Source organism: Eptesicus fuscus, chromosome 15, assembly GCF_027574615.1.
Source record: "Eptesicus fuscus isolate TK198812 chromosome 15, DD_ASM_mEF_20220401, whole genome shotgun sequence".
NCBI lineage: Eukaryota > Metazoa > Chordata > Mammalia > Chiroptera > Vespertilionidae > Eptesicus > Eptesicus fuscus.
Genome location: NC_072487.1, coordinates 53,334,788 through 53,355,848, shown reverse-complemented (window position 1 = coordinate 53,355,848; position 21,061 = coordinate 53,334,788). Strand labels below are relative to the sequence as shown.

Sequence of the window (21,061 nt, the reverse complement as noted above, 5' to 3'; positions counted from 1 at the left end):
ATGAATGGCTCCAGCTCTGGAAAGGAATGACAATGTGTCATCCCGGACACTGGGCCTAAGTGGTTTGCTCTGTCCCTGTAACTCACTCGCTCAAACACTATCCACGGCTCTCCCTTCCTCACGGAATAATCCCACTGCCTTTAACCTGGCACTGGAGTGTTTTGCAGTTTGAGTCTTTATCTTTACACTTCACCTAGACCTTTTCTTTCAGCCCTACTGGCCCAGATTCTAAGGGCATTACCATCTTTGCTCTGCCAACGCCATGACTCTAATTCCTTCTTCATGCCCTCATCAAGTGTTGTTCTGTATTATAACTTCACATACATGAAATGTAGCCATTTAACAGTCAGGTACTGAGCACCCAATGTACGTCTGGCCTTGTGCTAGGGTTTAGGGAATTTATGGAAACTAATAACCTCCTATCAGAAATTAATGTTTTCACGATGAGCAGATGGCATCAGCAATTTGCAGGCAAGGCAGGGCTGCTCTTGTTAGAATCTTTCTCTTTCCCTCTGCCTGGATTGCACACTCCCCAAATGTCAACATGACTCGATTTCTCATTTCCTTCCTGTCACATTCTCAGTGACACCTTCTCGACCCACCCTTTTATAAAATAACATCCCATCCTCTGACCTATTGACTTAGATTTGTTATGTCCTGTTTATTGTTTGAATAGCACTCATCGCTCATATCCTTTCCTCACTTGTTGGTGTATTTACAGCTTTTCCAGCACCTAAAACAGTACGTGGCCCACAGCCCTGTTTGTTGGTAATAGGAAGAGAACTGGACTAGACACCAAAAGACCTGGGTTCTCGTAACAGCTCTCCTCCAGGAAAATCATGTGGCCTTTAGCAAGGTGCAGCCTCTTTAAGCCTCAGCCGGCTCCTCGGTAAATTGGGGGTGACCATTTGGTGGCTGGCAGGACTGTATCTAGGCCCAGATCATACAGGCAGGGTCTTCCACTTGAGCGTGGATGGGAATCGCCGGGAGGGCCTCTTAACACACAATTGGAAGGGAGCGCTCCACACTCCAGTTTCTAGTTCAGTAGGTCTGGGGTGAAGTCGGAAAATTTGCATTTCTATAAAGTCCTCAATGGAGCAGATTCTAGGACTACAGTTGAAGAGAAAGGCTCTGGAGGCGCTGGTAACCATAACGGCCCTGCCCGGCTAAGGACTGAAACTCAGGGCCCCGCAGGACATTCTGTGGGAACAGCGTGGCCCCATCTGTTCTCTAACACAGTCAACAACTATTGTGGAGGCGCCGCTGGCCAGGCCAGCGCGGCGGTGGACTCAGGCGGGGACGCAGAGCTGGGCCCAGCGGCGTCAGCGGGGCCGGGCACAGCTCCGGCTCCACACGGCAGGAAGTCTCCGGAGCCGCAAGAGGGCCGCGAGCGGAGCGCGGAGAAGGCAAAGGCGGATCCGCGAGCCAGGGCCTCGGACCCCGCTCCGAGCTTCCCGGAACCCGCGGTCCGCTGGCCGCGGTGGGGACGCGACCTGGCTCCGGGCGCGCGCCCGGCACGCGGTAGGCGCGCGGGCGGGCGGAAGGTGGCGCCAGCGCGCGGTATCCGGGGGCGGAGCCGGCGGGGCCGACGGGCTCGGGGCCCTGGGCCGTGATGGGCGAAGGCGGGCTGCCCCCGGCCTTCCAGCTGCTGCTGCGTGCCTGCGACCAAGGCGACACGGAGACGGCGCGGCGGCTGCTGGAGCCGGGGGCGGCGGAACCGGCGGAGCGCGGCGCGGAGCCGGAGGCAGGCGCGGAGCCGGCGGGGCCCGAGGCGGCCGGGCCCGGGGCGGCGGCGGCGGCGGCGGCGGCCGGGGCGCCGGTGCCCGTGGACTGCTCGGACGAGGCAGGCAACACGGCGCTGCAGTTCGCTGCGGCCGGGGGCCACGAGCCGCTGGTGCGCTTCCTGCTGCGCCGCGGCGCCTCGGTCAACAGCCGCAACCACTATGGCTGGAGCGCGCTCATGCAGGCGGCCAGGTGAGGGGTCGGGGGCGCCGGGGTGGTGTCCAGAGGTGCCCGGGGTCAGGCGGCCAGACCTGCCCGCGGGCCCCCTGCAGACGCCCCAGGAGGTAGAGGGTCAAGGACTCCTTCCAGAGAGTTGGAATGGTAAACTTGGAGCAGCTTTGGGATGCAACGAGACGTAGAAGCGGTTTTGAATAACATAAAGTCAGAGTCGTAGAAACATTGGCCTTTCCAAACAGAATCTGCACACTGCGAGTGGAATCTTAGAGACTCACTCTTAGAGGTCCATTCATTCCTTCTTGTAACAAGGGTTTCCTGAGAACCTGGCTACCCACCCTAGCTTGGCGGTGGGATGCTGCAAGGCCCAAGTCAAGTCCCCACTGGGAGCAGCTCACATGCCATTGGGTAGGCCAGACAAGGGAGCAGCAGGCTTGACAGGGTAAGTTCAGGGAGCTCTTGGAGGTGGGAGAAGCTTTCTGGTAAGGAGGATGCATATATACAAGTGGAGACCTGAGGATTTCTAAGAATCAATCAGGACAGAAGCAGGGGGAGGTGCGAACCCCGTGATAGGAGACGCTCGCAAAGGGTTGGAAGCAATATTGAACATAAAGCATTGGTAGGATGGTTAGGAAGATGTTATGGCTGGGAGGGGGGCTGGGAGTAGTGGAAGATGAGTTCTCCTTGGAGAGTTGAAGGCAGATGTTAGGGGCAGGGCTGGGAAAGGTTAGCTCTCCTCAGGGCACTGGGGAGTGATGGAAGGTTGTAGGCAAAGTGAGTGACAGAATCAGATGGTTTTGGAAAATCACTTGAACAGTAATGAGGATGGATTGGACAGGTGGGCTAGAGTCAGCAAAGCCCATCTGGAGGCGATTTGCAGCGGTCGCGGAAGAGGTGATGGTGGCTTGGACCAGAGCAGGGACAGTGGTTGGGAGAGCAAAGAGATGCGTTTGAGATGAACTCAGGAAGCAGGATGGGCAGGACTTGAAACCCAGGTATAAAGAAGCTTTGGTGTACAGGGACGTCTCTTACCCTGGTCAGCCAACTCCTTAGGCCCACCCACCCCTCAGTTTCTTGTGGAAGTTCCCCGAGGAGGGAACGCAGGTGGCAGGTCATTTGGGGTGGATATTGCCAAATTGCTTTCCATACCGTGTATCAGTTTCCTATGGCTGCTGAAACAGCTTCCCACAAAATCAGCAGCTTCTGTCCTCACATCTGACTCCCGACTCTTCCGCCCCCGCTTTGCCACAACTAAAGGACCCTTGTGATTCCCGTGGGCCCACCTAGGTAACTTAGGATACTCCCCTAAATTAGGATACTCCCCTAAATTTCATCTCAAGATCAGCTGATTAGCAACCTTGATGATTAATAATCCTACCTGCAACCTGAATTTCCCCTTTGCCAAGAAACCTAACACAGGTTCAGGGGATTCGGGTGTGAATGCCTCTAGGAGCCTGTTATTCTGCCGGCCACAGCAGTTACACCCGTTTACCTTCCCAGCAGCAGCGTCAGCGAGCGCTTGTTTTTCTACAGCCTTGCCAACCGTGTGTTAGCAAACTTTCGGATTTTCGTGTCTGATGGGTGAAAAACCTTACCTCAGTGTAGCTGTGATTTGCATTTGTTAAACTGTGAGTGAAGGAAAGCATCCTTCCGTACGTACGAGCCATTTGTTTTCCTAAAAGCCTCTGAAAACGCAGTGTTCTTAGTCATAATGGCCGATGATGTTTTATTTCTCCGAGCTCTCTTCCAAGTGTTACACGGTTGTTCTAATTCGTTTGTATGGCTGGGAAAATTTCATTCTGCATTATTTTCCAATATATCATTTTAAACTGCTGGGTGCAAGTTCATCCATGGGACGGTACTGTGGTTTGCTTAACCATGCCCCAGCCATCGGGCATTTATTTCAGTCATTCTGTGAACACAGCTTTGGGAACACATCCCAGTTAGGGAATGTATGCCTGTTGGCAAGGGCTGTGCCGTGTTTCCTGCTCTTATCTGGATGTTGGGTTGTCTTGACATCTGATTCCTTGCCTGGAGCAGTCTGGGACAAACGTAAAGCCTTCGGAGCTATCTCCACCTTTCCCCTGGGGTTCCCTGTCACGCTTAGGCTTTCTTTCAGGCTTTAAAGTACCAGGTGAGTCCTGGGCCTTGCTACCTGTCTGTGCCGTGGCCAAGTCTGCTCATCTGCCTCTGCCGTACCCTCTCTGGAGTCCACACCCTCCCTCCTTCCCCTCTGCCTTAGTCCAGACCACACGTCGTAGGAGCCTTCCACTGCTCTCCCTTCCCCCAGGTGCGCCCTCTCTAATCCAGCCTCTACAGAGCTTCCAGATCTTTCTGAAATGAGCGTTTGGTTGTGCCTCTCCTGTGATGGCTCCGCTGCTGAGAGTCCTTCGCAGGGCGTTGGTGACTCTCACCTTCAGACTCCTCCCCAGTCCTCTCTCCTGCTTTCCCCCCGGCTTCCTAAACGAAGCTCAGTATGGGATCTAAATGAAAATAAACCTAAACGCAGGCCAAGATAATTTCATCCAGGCTTTTCCTTTGTCTCCCTATAGTTTCTTTTTTTGAAGGGGAGGGAGGAACATTTATCGAGCATTTACTGTATGCCAAGAGGATTATCTCCACTTTACAGACGAGAATATGGAATTACAAAATTGGCTCATGAGCATACAGCTAGTCAGCAGATTTGGGAAATCCGACTACAGAGCTCTCACCATCACCACATACAGGAAGCCCCTTCTGTCCCTAATGAAGCCACCCTCTTCCTCCTGGCTTAGCTTCTTCTTGGAAGCCTGCCATGACACCTCCCCCCGACACCGCCCGTTATTTGGTCTCTTAGCACTGGAAGGGCCCCTGCATGTTAGAGCTGGTCCCCTTCCTCCGAGGCATCCAAACCTGCCACACATCAGAATCACCTGGATGCTTTTCCAAATCAGAGTCCCGCGTTCCCTTTCTGGGGGTTGTGGTTCAGAAGACCTGGTAGAGAAGGAGGGGAGGGCAGGGGCTCTGTGTGAGAAGAGGCTCCCCAGCGATTCTGTCACATGGTAGTTTTGGGAGCCTCATCTCTGATTTCCCATCCAGTGCAGAGCGGCCCTTAGTGAGGCCCTGGCTGCCTTGCTGAGCGAGGTTTGTGACTGCAGCCCCTGGCATGCTTCAGGATGTCTCAAAGACCCCTTTTCACCAGTTTTTGCTATTAACCAAATTCTGCATGATGGTCAAAGTCACCTGATTAATTTCATCTAATTAATGTTATTAATCTTGATGGAGCAGGAGACTCAGAAGAATGAACCTAAACTCTGCTAACTAATAATTTAGAGAACTTTCCTTCTTCTCTACAACGTGGCACTGTTTGCTGCAATTTATGGTCCAAGTGTCTTGATTTTGTCCCTTGCAAATTAAGAGGCTCTGGATGAATTACGTTCTTCTTTATTCCTCCGTTTAACTTATGGTGCTGCTTTGGGAGCATTAGCTATGACATACTCTCTTATTTACTCCGGTGAGAATATGGTAGAATGTGACAGCCCACTGAGAGGATTAGAATTGCCCTAGACAGCGCCTAGACACTGTCCCTCAGTTGGTGATACTGACCGATAGAGCCCTAGCTTTCCGCTGCCTACTCTGTATGTTGAGGAGTAATGCGTATGGGAGACTTTCTGAAGGTTATATGGTCTGTCTGTCCCTCAGATCAGGATGGGCAAATGCATGGCCGTATGCCAACAGGTTCCAGTCTGTGCTTTTCCTCCCTGAATCCTGATACACCTCAGAGTGCCTCAAGGCAGTGTTCCCACCCACCACCACTTTGGGTGGAAGAGAGCATCTGTTATCATCCAGCTCTTTATGTTCCAGAGCTCGTCATTGGATCAGCCCAGGCCAGCCCAGGCCCTGTGCCTGGACTGCAGTTTGGTCTCTTGCGGATGCTTTGATATCAGAAATGGTTACATTCATGTTTTTTATTTTTCCCTATTCTTAAAATGATAACCTTTATTGATCACTTACATTGTGTCACGAACTGTGCTAAGTGCTTTAAATGAATTAACTAACTCAGTCCACACAATACCTTAGGAAGTAGGTACTCTTGTCACCCCCATTTCACAGGTGAGGAATTGAGGCTCAGAGACGTTAAGTTGCCCAAGACCACACGGCTGGTAAGTGGTAGAGTCAGAATCTCATCCAGGCAGGCGCTCCCGGCCTCTGCTCTCAGCCATGAATCCCGTAACTGAGCATTTTCTTTTTGGTGTTGGCCACAGAAAGCTACTCGCCAAATTTACCTGATGCTAAAGGGGAAGGTTGACCTCTTTCCTTTCCTTTTCCTGCCCTTCATCTCTCCTCCTGCCAGTAAGGCAGAGCTGGACTCTCCGCCCAGTGCTCTGAGTGATGGGAGTATGTGCCAGGTCTTTAAACACAGGTGTTAATTGCAGAAATTAATTGGTAATCATAGCAGCTGTTCAGAAAGCCCAAGCTTCAGTAATTACCTATTAAAAATTGAGCATCCACAAAATGATCTCAGCCTTTGTTGAATCTTTTTATGTTTTCAGCCTGACTGAATGACCTCTTGGGCTACCCCATGAGTTCAGAAAACATTCCACATGTCAGCATTCTGCTGAAATTCAGCCCTCTTCTTCCTCTGTGAAAATTGGTTAAACCAGAAGAGCGGGGTTTGGGATTTTAGGTCTGAGTTCAAGTTTTGACTCTGTGACTTTCAAATTTCTGGATGATTGCTTTCCATTCTAATCTTGATTGCCTCATCTGTGAAATGGGCGATTTGTTAAGATAAAATAAGATAAAAATGTGACAGTACCTCATAATCTGCTGTTAGGAATTACACTAGATCACCCCCCCCTCCCCCGATGCTTGATAACGAAATAGTGTAACCTCTTGAATTCTCTACTCCAGTGGAGGATCTACCAGTCCATTGCCTGTCTCTGGACCATCCTCTACAATGTTATGCCAGCCATTCAGTCATTCATTCACTTAATTGGCAAAATTTATTGAGCTCCACTATGGGTCAGCCACCCAGTCCTACCTCTGGAGAGTCTAATCATTGGTGAGTACAGATGAGCGTGGCCAGAGGGTCCAGGGTGAGCGTTGGGAGGAGATGAGGTTGAAAGTCGGTGGGTCTCCCGGCAGGGGGCCGCGGCCGTCAGACTGAGGGTTTGGGAGTGTCATTTTTGGTTTGGGGACTATCATGGAGGATGGGCAGGAAGGGACAACCCTGGAAGCAGGGAGACAGGCCGAGGTTGCAGCTTTCTGCCGTTGAGTTTATTCCAGCTGGACCTGCCCTCTCCCTGCGCTTGGAGAAGAGGACAGGCCCCGTCCCCCTGCAGCTGGAGGAGCCGGTTCACGAAGCTCCCCCTCCGTGGGCAGCGCTCTGTGGGCTGAGGTGACCCGGTGCTGTTCAGGTTCATGTCCCAGAAGGTATTTGTAAGTTCAAAGCAGAGTTCAGCCTTGGCTCTGCCTCCGCAGGGAGGAGGGAGGCCCTGGGTTTAGCTGAGCTACAAAACCCGCTTCCGGAGAGGAGGCGTGCACAGCAGGAGATTTAAAAAGCTGCCTTGCAGATGCCGACGTCGCGCAGGTATTATGGTCCTGTAAAACCTGGCAGAGCTGGCCCCTCTCTTCTTGTCATCCTTTCCTTGTTAGTCCGGGCCTCTTCCAGCTCTGAGCCCACAAAGGGTGTGCCAACCAAAAGTGCCGTGAAACAGAACTTTTCCGCCCTCTCCAGGCAAAAGAAGAGAGAGATTTTTGCTAGGAAGAGGCATCTGTTTTCCCTTCCTGGTGTTAGAGAGTTGGTGGGTGCTTATTTGTCTCCCCAGTGTCTCAGGAGGGCTTTTCCTCAAGCTTCACTTGGGGGGTTCTGGCCCAAGGCCCAAATCTAAGCATCAGGCGGTGTACTGGTACATTCCTGCCAGCAGGTGGCAGCAGGCCTCTGGTGAGACGTTCAAGCCTATTTCTGCTGACCACAGCCTCGCCACACCTCTTGGCACGGGGTCCTGTGCCTCTGGTCTAGAAGGACCTTCTTTCTGTGTGCATTTGGAGAGGGAAAGGGTAGACATGAGTCAGACATGGGCCCTGCCCATGGGGAGAGCAGCATTGGCAGATCACCAGGCTACAAAACAGAATAAAATGACCTTTCTGAGATGCGGGAGGCAGCGTGGTGTAGGGGAAAGAGGGAGGGCAGCAGGATTCAGACAGACCTGGGTTCTGACCCTGACGCAGCTCCTTACTGGCTGGGTAACCTCCCATGTTGCGTAATGTGAAATTTATTACAGTGACCATAGCTAACATTTGTATGGTGCTTCCTTTGGCCAAGCACTGTTTTAATAATTATACATTTATTATATATTTAGGCATGTTAACTCAATCCTTAACATTCCCTTGAAATCTGTACAGCCACATCCCATTTTACAGATGAGGAAATGAAGGCACGAAGAAGTTCAAGTTCTTTTTCGAGGTCATGCAGCTAGTGGATGTCAGGACTGGATTCAAACCTAGCAAGGCAATTGCTCACCTTTGTGGTGGTGCATATGCAGGGCTATCACCAGAAGCGCCCGGCACCAGAAAAAGGCCTTTTATTATAAGCAGCTCTTAGGGCTTCATGACAAATGAGCATTAAATAAGTGTTTCCTTATCAGGGCTCCATGTTTAGTGTCACTGATTCTCCGTCTTCCTGGCAGATTTGGGCACGTGAGCGTGGCACACCTGCTTTTGGATCACGGGGCTGATGTCAACGCCCAGAACCGGCTGGGGGTCCGTGTGCTCACCGTGGCCTCTCGGGGTGGCCACCTGGGCGTGGTGAAGCTGCTCCTGGAAGCTGGCGCCTTCGTGGACCATCACAACCCCTCAGGCGAGCAGCCGGCGGCAGGGGACGGCAGGAATGAGCTGCTGGACATCACAGCCCTGATGGCTGCCATCCAGCACGGACATGAGGCCGTGGTGCGTCTGCTGCTGGAGTGGGGTGCAGACCCCAACCACGCGGCACGGACTGTGGGCTGGAGTCCGCTGATGCTGGCAGCGCTCATTGGAAGGCTGGGTGTGGCCCAGCAGCTGGTGGAGAAGGGGGCCAACCCCGACCACCTCAGTGTGCTGGAGAAGACTGCCTTCGAGGTCGCACTTGACCGCAAGCACAGGGACCTTGCCGATTACCTGGACCCACTGACCACCGTCAGGCCCAAGACAGGTCAGGCTGCTTCTCACCCTCCCCCCCTCGCCCCACTGTGGCTTCACAGAGGACCCCAAATTGTGTGTTTTTGTTTTTTAATGTATTTTTATTGATTTCAAAGAGGAAGGGAGAGAGAGAAAGAGAGAAAGATCAATGAGGAGAGAGAATCATTGATCAGCTGCCTCCTGCACACCCCACACTGGGGATCCAGCTCACAATCCAGGTGTGTGTCCCAACCAAGAATCAAACTGTGACCTCCTGGTTCATAGGTTGATGCTCAACCACTGAGCCATGCTGGCTGGGCTTCAGCCCACTTTTGAGGTTTTTCAACACCTAGTAATGTGTCCTGTTTCTTTCCTTTTTTCTTTTTTTGCCATCTTTCTGGCATTTAAAGAGCTGTTTGAACAATCCTTAGCAAATCTGCCATAGGACACATTGCATTTCAAAACTTCCAGTTCATCACGTGCAGTAGGACCGTGAAATGCCATTATCACACACAGCCTCAGTACCCTCTTTCTGTGATGGGTCTGACTTCAGGGACAGGCGGCCCCGGCTGTAATGGCAGTTTGCAGTGTATAAGCGTCTAGGACTGAAAGGTGAAAATCTGAAGGAAAGGCCAGCTGAGGGACCTGGGAGAGGTTGCCGGAATTCACCTAGCTTCTGTTTAGTCGTCCACAAATGGGGGACAGGAGTAGCACCATGTCATAGGACTGATGTGAGGATTAAGTGAGGTCACCCTGGCCAAGTGTGGGTACTTGAGAGGTACTGGGAGCTGCCACACCCCCCCCCCCCCATTATTGTTACTATTGTTATATTTGACAGGATCGGGTCATGGCTATGCGTATAGACTTCCTCGTTGAGCAGACCCAGGTTTGAAGCTGGTTCTTCACTTTGTGGCTGGATGGACTTAGGCATGTTCGTTGTCCCTTCAGGACTTCAGTGTCCTCTTTCCCAAAAGAATCATAATAAATGTGCTTACCTCATAAGGTTCTGTGAGCAATAGTAAGGTAGGTGCCTGTAAAATGTGTATCTAGCACCTGGCACATAGTTAGCACTCAGTAAATAGAAGCTGTTATAGTAGGTTTTTATTGACCATCGTTCATTTAGTTAGTATGAGTGCCTACAATGTACCAGGCACTGCTCTCAGTACGTGGGATATGTCAATGAGCAGATCAGTCCCTGCCACTGAGAACCTTGGCAATAAACAGGAAATAGAATAGCATATCAATTAAATAAAGTAAGTTGCACAGCATGGTAGGTGGTAAGTGTCAGGGGGGCAAGGCAGAGGGTTTGGAGTGGTACAGTGGGGGTGATGCAGTCCTGGCCTCCTTGAGGAGGTGAGACTTAAACTGACTCAGGAGCTGCGGAAACATGCCATGCGGGCTGTCAGGAGAGTCTTCAGGTAGGACAGCAGCAAGGACCAAGGCTGCATTATTAATAATGGCAGGCTATTAAAGAAATAATAATAGCCACTAGCTCTTTTTGTGAGATGCCAGGCAATTCACCCCACCAGGGACTTAGGGACCCCTAGGTCTCTCTTCTCAAATTAGCAGTAGCAGGCTATATGGAGGCAATAACTGTCATTGCGACGCCCTGTCTACCCTCACTGTGGTTGTTTCTTGGGCTAGGACAGGGTCCCCAGAGCTGCTCTAATACTGATGCAAAAAACTGGGTCCTGGAGTGAGGAAGGGACCAGCCCAGGGTCACTTGACATCAGGGGCACAGCTGCCCCAACCTCCTGGGGTCAGGCTAGACTGTCAGTGATTCATTTGTAGCAGACTGTTGCTTAGCAACCAACATTAAGGCCAGGTGACACGCTCTTTTCTGTCAAAGGGTCTTGGCATGAGAGGGCACCAGCCCACAGCAAATTAGACTCTGAAACACTTAAAGGAACACATCATATTTATTAAAACGAAAATGCAGATTCGTTTCATAATAGTATTTTACAGGCAAAATCAGACACTTGGTTCCTCGTCTATACTTCCTTTCACAACCCTGCAGTTAAGTAGTAGTCCTTGCTGGGGTGGACGCTGGTCACTAGTAAAGATCACAAAAATTGCACTTTGAGTAGGACCTAACCATTTCTGAAGCATTCCCCTCTGTGTGATTGGTCCCTGCAACCACCATGTGGCCCTCACATGAACATGTAATCCCCATTTTAGCGACAAGGAGACAGATGGTTCTAGAAATGCATTCATTTTGATATGCTGACTCTGGACTCAGTGCTCCCTGGGTCATGCTGCAGCTTCCTCCCAGCTGCCCTGGGGGCTGATCTGGACCAGAGGTTCAGCCCAGAGCCTCAGGCTTCCTCCTGCAGCGGCTCCATCCCTGGAGCTAGTCAAAGGCGGCAGGAAGTCCTGCGTTTAGCACCCGTGAGAGGACTGGCCCTGTCTGCTTTCTGACAGGAGCAGGATCCCCACTAGTCAAGCTTAGAGGAAGGTGATGGATGAGCAGATGAAGGAGGGGCTGGCACTGGGTGGGTCCAGCAAGGCCCAGCTTTGGGGGTCAGAAGTGGGAGGAGTGGGGGTTCTACACTAGCCAAGCATGAACACGTCAGGTGGGAAATCGCCCGCAGGGAGCTGTGTCTGCAGATCAGGGGCGGGGGTGACTCAGATTGTTGCTTATTTGGGAAGGAAAGCAAAAGTTAACAGTGGCTCTCCCGGAGGCCATATCCATGACCATCTCCTGGGCTTAGTTGCTTAGCATCTCAGGGTCCTCGGCTCTGGACTTACCTCATAGTTGTCCGTTTTGTTTTAAGGAGAAAAGAATAATTCTTGCTTTTAAAAATCTTCATAGGAATTCAGATTCTTCTAAGACTGTGCTTTTCTGTCATACCTAAGACAGGACATCCCACAGTTTGGAATGCCTAAAACTTTGTGGGTGTGGGATCAGGAAATAGTCCGCTGCTCACTCATGTCATTTTGGCCAAACGACCTCCCAAGACCTGTCTCTGAAGCATTTCCCGACACTCTGATACTAACCCTTCCGGGGGGGTGCGGGGGCTGCTGGATTCGTCTGCTGCTTAGGTCTCCAATTCGATGGCTTTTGAAAAGTGGATGATTTTAAAAGTTAGGCTGTGTTGTTACACGCTTGTGACTTTTCTGTTATGTTAAACCTTAACTTTAAAAATCTTTGTTTACCTAGATGAGGAGAAAAGGCGGCCTGATATTTTCCATGCGTTGAAAATGGGTAAGTGCTTTAGAAAATCTTTTGGGATATTGAAGGATTCTTTTGGGATATTTAAGGATTCAGTGCCACATTCTCCCGACCTAATATCTGTAGTCCTCCTCAAGGTCACCTAGGGCATTTGAGAAAGAAACAGGCGTTTTGTTGTTCCTCGACTCTAGTTTCGCCCAGGAAGGCTCGGGCCCTGGAGGCTGGTAGTTATCATGGGGCTTTACCAGCAGATTCCAGCCTGCCCTCCCAGGCTCCTCCACCTCTCCAGACGAACCCTGTGGCTAGGTCCTGGCTTCTCCCTACCTCTGAAATGCCAGGCTGCCCACCTGCCTGCTTCAGTATTTTTGTGATGTAGGACTACTCAGCCTAAAATTTCCTCTTCTGATATAGACCCCACCTCCAGGAAGCCCTCCCTGATCCTCAACCCCTGGCCAGACATGAACTCACCTGCATAGTCATTGCCCTCTCTCTGTTTCCTTCATCTGTCCTCTTAAGATACCAGCATTTCTCTCTTTTAGGAAACCTATTTGTATGGTTGTCTCTGTCCTTTATAGACGGAAGGACTTGAGAGGGGGTGCTCCCTCCGGCTCATCTTTGGAGCCCCTCTGGTGGCCAGTAGCCCAGTGCAGAAGCAGGCTCAGCAGGTGTTTGTTAAGTGAACCCACTGGACACATAAGCCTGCGGTGCCAGGCCCATGGATGATTGCTTCTCTTGGTAGGAAACTTCCAGTTGGTCAAAGAGATTGCTGATGAAGACCCCAACCACGTGAACCTGGTCAATGGGGACGGGGCAACCCCCCTGATGCTGGCAGCCGTCATGGGGCAGCTGCCTCTGGTGCAGCTGCTGGTGGAGAGGCATGCCGAAGTTGACAAGCAGGACAGCGTGCATGGCTGGACGGCCCTCATGCAGGCCACCTACCACGGGTCAGTGCCAGCCCCACTTTCTCAGCGGCAAGGCTGCTGGGATGCTCAGGCTGGGAGAGGGTTCCTGATGGGGCTTTCTGGTCCTGAGACCTACAGATAAACCCCACGGCTGTGAAGTTGTTGGGGCGTGCACAAAAGGTTAACGAAGCGCAGGCTCATTCTTTCCTGCGTTCCTGCCCTTCTGTGTCCAGATCTCCCATGACTTTGTCACAGAACGTCACCAGTGGCCATGCAAACCAGGCAGCAGAAACTTTTTAGGAATAAGGTTCTCTAGGTTGATTTCAGTTGAACAGGGTGATTGGTTTGTTTTCTTACTTGATGAGTTTCAACTTCCACCTCAACACCTTGGCCTCTGGGAGGCTTCCGTGTGCGGGGGTCCTGATCTGGGCGGGGGCAGTGGGGCCTTGTGTAGTCTGGGTGGCCACATGGTTTGGGGGCAGAACCCTCGGTGTTCATTTTGTCAATGGAAGGAGCCCTTGGGCTTTGATTTCCTTCACGTTCGTGTCTGACCTGCCCACGGGGTAGGGGACGAGGCATGTGAGACTATTTGCAGCTCTCCACGCTCTTCTTACACACTCAGCGACGGGGCGCTGTAGTTAATATCACGCCTTGTTGCTCAGGAGCAAAGCCATGCTTTTGTTTTCCGTGGGTCTAACTCTGGCTCTTTCTTTCCTCCGCAGGAATAAGGAAATTGTCAAATATCTGCTAAACCAAGGAGCTGATGTCACTCTTCGAGCAAAAAACGGGTACACGGCCTTTGACCTAGTGATGCTGCTGAGTGATCCTGGTGGGTTGTTTCAGGAAAAGCGTTCTAAACCTGCATTGCCTTTTCCAGGCTGGGAATCCAGATAATCACCTGTGTTTTAAGCACTTGCTTATTCAAAGGGGAAGCCACTCTCAAGCCCCAAGAGCTCACCACATGGCTTTCAGCAAGTCACCCCCTTCCCAGCAAGGGCTGGGCTGGGACCAGGCAGTCCCTGAGGCCTCTCCTAGCACCAGCCTCTGGGAATCTAGAGGAGGAAAGGCCAGCAAGGCGTGTGTCTGCCTTGGCAGTCCACACAAATCCTAGAATGGTATCTGATTTATAGCCAGAACTTCTGAGGGACTCGGGAGGAAACAAAAAGGCCCTCTGACAGCAGAATTAGAGGTGGAGCAATGTCCCCTCAGTTAAATTGTGTAGGTGGAGGCTGCCCATCAAGGGTGCCATCCTGGAGGTACCTGTATTACCAGCCCACCTCCCTTAGTCTCCAGCTGGCACCGTGCCCCCCCCTCCTTGGCTCCTCCCCGAGTGTGATGGGCCCTCCTCTGTGACCTGCGGCTTCTAATGAGCCAGCTCAAGAGGCAGGGTCTCTCTGTGTATAATCCCGGAGTTTTGAGCCCAGAGAGGGAGAGGCTGAGAGGCTCTCCCGACCCCCAGGCTTTAAGCCCTGAGCCAGATCCCAACCTGCTGGCCGTGGGGAGAGGGCTTTTACCTCCATAGTCCCAAGTGGGGTTACTCCTGCTGCCGCTCCTAGCTACGGGGTGGCAGGCCAGAGTGTCCTTTCTCATCAGCAGCATTGCCACCCTCCCGCCCCTCCCCACACATCACACACCTGCTTGGTTCCATTTCATCCTCCTGGGGTGTGAGGGAAGCAGAGCTTCACACCGTCTTGTGGAGGGAGATGACGGAGACCAGGGGAAATTACTTGACCCAGCGGGAGAGGTGGGCCCTCTGCCCAAGTCCAGTGAGCTCACTCCTGTCGTTCAGAATGAGTCTCTCTGCGACCCTAGGCTGGATGGCACAGGCTTTTCTGACAAACTTCGTCTCTCACTGTGTCTCTTCTCCCTCGCTCCCCGCCCATTTCCCCTCTCTCCCTATAAAATAATCTATTGCTAGTGGGTGTTTTCCCCTAGTGGGTTTTTTAATGAAGTTTTCTGCCTGAAATTTTCCAAGAAACACATGCTTATTATTGAGCTAGAGGCCCAGTGCACAAATTCGTGCATGGGTGGGGTCCCTCAGCCTGGCTAGTAATTGGGGCTGATGTGGGGGGCACGACCTGGGGGAGGGGCCGCAGGAGGTTGGCCAGCTGGCCGGGGGTGGGGAGGGACCATGGGAGGTTGGCCGGTGGGCCCCCCAATCAGGCCCGATGCGGAGGCCAGTCAGCTGGGGGAGAGACTGTGGGAGGTTGGCTGGCTGGCTGGGGGAGGGACCGTGGGAGGTTGGCCAGCCGGCTGGCTCCCCCAATTGGGGCCGATGTGGGGGGGGAAGGGTGAGGGGGGGGGGAGGCCAGCCAACCACAGGACGCTCCTGCATTGAGCGTCTGCCCTCTGGTGGTCAGTGCGCATCATAGCAACCAGTCGACAGGTCATTCGGTTGTTTGGTCGCTTAGGCTTTTATATAAATAGATACTTGGAGAGAAGAAAATAAACAGGCATCAAGAGAAAAGCACTGTTAATAGTTTTCAGTAATTTCTTCTTGTTTCTTGCTTTTTCTATAACCTAGTTGAATTAATAATAACTATAATACTTTACTTTTCTTATGTACTTACTGTATGTCAGGAATTCCCTCGAATCCTCCAGACACCTTTATGTGGGGGCACTACAATCGCCGCTTTTACACAGGCACAGAGAGGGTCCTTAATTTACCTGCAGAGAGGTACCTCTGTTACCAGCACCCCTCTCTTGGTCTCCAGAGCGGGACTGAGGCAGACTTTGAACCTCTGCCATTTGGCTAAAGAATCCGTACATTTTAAACAATACACTCTGCCTTCCTGCGGGAAGAGAGCTTCTGTTTTTTCTTTCTGGTTAAATGGGTTCAGTGCTGCTAGCCTTTTTGCTATTTTTTTTTGGCGGGGGGGGGGGGCTTAATCATAGAATAGCAAAGACTCTGGAGCTGCAGGGCTGAATTCTAAGACTGACAGGGGTCGTCTTAGGCCCAGTCCCCCTAGCCCAACAGACATATTTGCAGGTAAAACGCTGCCTTTTGTGCCCATAGACACGGAACTTGTTCGACTGCTGGCATCTGTCTGCATGCAGGTGAATAAAGACAAAGGCCGGCCCAGCCACCCGCCACCCCTGCCCTACTCGAAGGTCCGACAGCCCTGGAGCGTCCCAGTGCTGCCCGATGACAAAGGCGGGCTTAAGGTTGGCCTTTTCTTGTCTTAAAAGGCTTCTGAGAGTCAGATGGATGCGTGGGGGATGCCTGCCACTTCCTGTTAACCTAGGGCTAGTTTAGGCTTGGGGGTGGGGTGGGCTTGCAGGGGTGGGAAGTAAGATGGGGATGACAGTAGGGAATGGTGGGGACTGGGGAAAACCGGGGTGATCATGACCACTTAGTGACATCAGTGGCTGTTTTGCAAGAATATGGGTCCATGTTACCAGATCTTCCCCTGCTTTTTTCCCCCAGAAGAAACTAGAAATCCAGATTTTGATGTGGAAACTCAATTTATAAATGTAGGGAACTTTTTAAACTTCTGCATGATGTAGTCCTGAGCTAGCCAAAGTGAACACCTCTGCTCCCACCCAGGCCATCTGCTTTAGTGTGTAGAACATTTTCTGGTTGTGCCATTCTGGGATCTCCCTGTGGTCCACAGGCCCCCATCAGCTTCTTCCTAGAAACACCAAAACCACGCTCCAGTAGCTTATTTCTAACTGCAAGCCTGGTATTTTTTCTTTGAGTTTCTCATCCTCCCCATCTGCTCTACTTATTTGAAATCGAACTTATCCCCCCACCGCCCCCATCCTGTCTGAGGTTCTAGTGCCTCCTCAGATCTGCAGACTTGGCATTCCTTTCCTGTGGTGGCTCAAGGCCCGGGATTCTTCCTCACAGTGCTGCTTGCATAGATCCCTCTGACCTCACTGCCATCTCCGTAGGCCAGGCCCTCACAGCCTTCCTTTGGGCTGTGCCAGTTACCTTCGACTGCAGCTGTCTTCTTTCTAGGTGGGGAGGCATCAGCTACAGGGACACATGGCCAGGCCTTGGTGTGGACACCCTAACACCTCTCACATTGTCACTGGGATCGGGGGAAGAGCTTATGCAGTGATAGATGTTAAGGTGTTTGGTGTTGCCTCTGTGTCCATCTCTCTGTTCTTGACTCGCTGTAAGACTGAGCAAGGAGCACCCCTGCCTGGGTCTCATGTCTCAATCTGTGCCGTGCGGAGATTGATTAGATGAAGGGTGGCAATTAGGGTTCACTGCCACCTCCAGCCTATTGGAAATGGCTCCTAAGGGCAGGGGCAGGGAGCCTTTAGAGAATCAGGGTTTATTGGGAAAGGGTGCTGTCTGTGGTCCATTGGTAATGCCTGCCATGGGCCCAGGAGAGGGGAGGGGAAGCAAGTGTGAAGAAGTCACTGTCCCTGGGCTGGGTGTTCCTTTGCATGACCTCTGCTCCGCATCCCCTTGGCAGTCCTGGTGGAACCGAATGTCCAATCGGTTTCGGAAGCTGAAATTGATGCAGACTCTGCCCCGTGGGCTGTCCAGCAACCAGCCGTTGCCTTTCTGTGATGAGCCAGAACCAGCACTGGACACCACAATGCGGGCACCCCCCCAGGACAAGACCAGCTGCTCTGGGCTCCCCAACGTGGCCCCCACGATGAAAGACAATGGTAAGAAAAAGCTGCAGGTGCGGTAGAATTTCCAGAATGGTTAGACCCAAATCCTCTGCCCTATGTCCTACCTTCTAGGCTGATATCAAAGGGGAGATGATGTTGGAATGTGACGGTGCAGCAGAGTGGCTGCTCTGGCAAAGAAGAGACGCAGGCAGGGACACAAGTGCTGTCAGCGCGGTAGAGTCAGGGGAGCTAGTGGCAGGAGCCCTGGGTTCCTGTTCCACACACCCTGCGGAAGGACCTGAGGCCATGGAGAGGTGGCTTTCCCACCCATCACATGTGATGTGTCTCTGGCACTGAAAGTGTTTTGAAACAGAACGAGTTACCTGGGGGCGGAGGGGTGATGAGCTCCCCCACACTGGAGGTATTCAGCAGTTGGATGACTTTGCGAGGGTGCTAAAGGAGATTCCACACTGATGGGGAAACTGTTTAGATCAGATCTCTTCTAACAAACGCCCCACACCTAGGCCAGCTCCTTTGGCACCGCTGTCTGAGACAGACTATTGAGCTGGGTGCACCGCTATCTGACCCAGCACGGTAGTGGTTTATGGAAAAGCTGAAAACATGCTCTGAGATACATTTTTAATGCTTTCCTTTTATTCAGATATCGAATACCAATTATTATTAAATATTTAATCTCCCAGGAGAGTTGGTTGACCAGGATGAAGGCCAACCTGGTCACTCACTCATCTGCATGCCACAAACTCGTGGGGGGTGGGGGGTCATTTCAGGTAACTTCCATTTGTCTCTCAGGTCCTGGGAGCACGAGAGGAGAAAAGGAAGATGTGTTATTGACAACCATGGTGAGTGTGGGGCTTTTCTAAAAGCATTCTGGGTCTCTGCCAGTCATTAGTTGATTGACTTACAAGGAGGGATGTGGGCATTTGTCGTTCTTGTGGTGGTCACAGCTGGGATTGCCATCACAGTGTGTTACAATGGGTACAGCTCTGGCACCAAGGAGTCGGAACAGATGCCAGCCCGAAACCGTGCTGGTGCTTAGAGGGCAGATGTAAGCCCTGAGGACAGGGCATTGAAGGGTAGGCGTTGATGGGTGACATTGGACATTTGGTATGGAGAGCCCAGGAGAAAGAACTCGTAGAGGATTTTCCAGCCTGAGCGAGGCCTCAGTTTCCTCATCTAGGGTTGTATCAAGGTTAAGTTCAGCTGTAAGTAATAGAAACTCCCCAAATAACAGTGGCATAAATAAGATAGCAGCTTATTTCTCTCATGTAAGTGAAGTTCAGGACTGGCACGTTGTTCCGTGGAGTTCGGGACCTTGGTTCCTCTACCTGTTGGTCTCCTAGGGATGGCTTCTTTGTCAAGGTGGCTCAGGGCATTCCAGGCAGCAGGAAAGAAGAGATGGCCATGGGCACATAGCAGGTGTCTTTCGAGAATTTTCCTGGAAACTCACGTATTACTTCTGTTTACCTCAAATTGGCCAGGATTTAGTCACATGGCCACATCACACTGCATAGGAGGAAATGAAGTCTTTGTTCCAGGTGGTTGTGTGCCCAACTAAATATCAGGGGCGTCTACTAAGGAGGATGTGGAAGATGGATACTGGGGAACAGCTAGCTCGCAGTCTCTGACTTAGGGATGCTATCTCTCATGGTTGTGGTTTTAAAATAAGATCATCCACAGGAAGATCTTAGCATAGTGCCTAATTCACAATGAGCTCGTTATCTGCTGTGTGACCTTAGACGTGCTACTGCACCTCTCTGGGCTTCATGTTCCTCCACTCTGAAATGAGAGCCTCCTGGTTGGGGTGGGACTGAAGTCCGTATTATTGAGACCCTAATCTGGAGGCTGGCCAGGAGAGGGCAGTGTTGGAGAGGAGAAGGGAGCGGAGGAGCTGCCTTAGCGGTCCTAAGCTGCCTTAGGACCTGCCCAGCAGCCAGGAGTCTTGACCTGAGTCTGCCTGCTCCTGTCCACCATGCAGTAAGTATAAATTGGTGTCTCTGCACACTGACTGTGGGAGCTTGTACTACCTGACATTTGATAATATTAAAGAGCAATACTAACGTTCAGTATGATGACAGAAAGGCTGTTACTGACATTTGGGAAGATGCTGTAAAATATAAAGAAGAAAAATAAAATCACACATGATTACACATATAATCATAACTGGCATTTTGTGGTATATATTACTTGAGCATTTTTCTAACATTTTTAGCACCTATGAGTATGATATCATGAGACACACACACACACACACACACACACACACACACATATTATAATAGCAGATACTTAACACAGCACTTGTACCAGCTGCTATTTATATCACTTTACAGACTTTCACTCATTTAACCTCTCCGACAACCATGCAGAGTAGGCACTGTTATCATCCCCATATTGTCCTGAGCTTGATTTGTTAACAGTTTTTCATTTTTTCTATGTCACTGAACACTCTCTGTCCCCATTGTATCTAACAGCTGCATGATATAACATTCCATCATGGGAATGTGCCTGCGTGACCATGAAGCCTGACCATTGGACTCTGGGGTTTCTAGTTTTTTGTTGTTGTTGTTTTAAAGTGCTGGTGAATATCCTATGCCTCAGTTTCCCCCACTAGCCTGATTATTTCCTCAGGATAAATATCTAGAAATGGAATTCCTGGATCAAAGGGTGTGAATGTCAATGTCATTGCTCTCCAGAAATAGTGCAACAGTTTAGACTCTCAGCTGAAGGAGTGAAAATGTCCCGCTGTGGTGGGTTTGTGGCTGCGAGTGTCCTAGGTCATTTTCCAGTGCAACCCCCATTTGCTGGATGGAATTGCTGAGGTCCAGAGGGAACAGCACTCATTCACAGATTCTGAAAAGCCCAGTACAGCCATGGTGGGAACCCAGGGTGCCCTTCTGCCTTGGACCTCTCCTCTCCCACCTCCTCGTGCCCTGTCGAGGACAGCAGTATGCCCACCTGCCCCTTGGCAGATGGAAGCTGGCTGGGGAGCCCTGCTGAGTGGGCATTTGCAGCCATCCTTGCAGAGATGCCCAGCTTGGAGGCAGGTTTAGCTGTGGGATGCCCTTCCCTGCAAAGCACCATCTGGCACGAAGTTCAGTCTTTTCTTAATTAAAGTTAGTGTGGACTGTGAATGCTTTTCCTTGACAGTCCACCAGTCATTGTGTAGATTTTATACTGACCCCAGATCACATTTTCAAAATTTTAAATTCAGTTACAGTTAAAAATGCCAGCCGTGGGAGGTGTGGCTGGAGAGTAGGATGGGTGTGGTGGGCTGAGGAAGGGAGTGTTTGCTGGGCTCACG

General features: G+C 51.4%; 1 protein-coding gene across 1 annotated transcript in view; it reads left to right on the top strand.

The window, feature by feature from the left end:
- Positions 1 to 1,612: 1,612 nt before the first annotated feature.
- The window catches only part of ANKS6 (ankyrin repeat and sterile alpha motif domain containing 6), a 39,958-nt gene continuing 20,509 nt past the window's right edge, over positions 1,613 to 21,061 (top strand). The window contains exons 1-8 of the mRNA XM_008142138.3: positions 1,613 to 1,974; positions 8,625 to 9,127; positions 12,254 to 12,298; positions 13,005 to 13,209; positions 13,890 to 13,996; positions 16,184 to 16,332; positions 17,595 to 17,793; positions 18,550 to 18,599. Of these exons, the coding sequence (XP_008140360.2) occupies positions 1,613 to 1,974; positions 8,625 to 9,127; positions 12,254 to 12,298; positions 13,005 to 13,209; positions 13,890 to 13,996; positions 16,184 to 16,332; positions 17,595 to 17,793; positions 18,550 to 18,599 (1,620 nt within the window). The remainder of the gene's footprint in view (positions 1,975 to 8,624; positions 9,128 to 12,253; positions 12,299 to 13,004; positions 13,210 to 13,889; positions 13,997 to 16,183; positions 16,333 to 17,594; positions 17,794 to 18,549; positions 18,600 to 21,061) is intronic.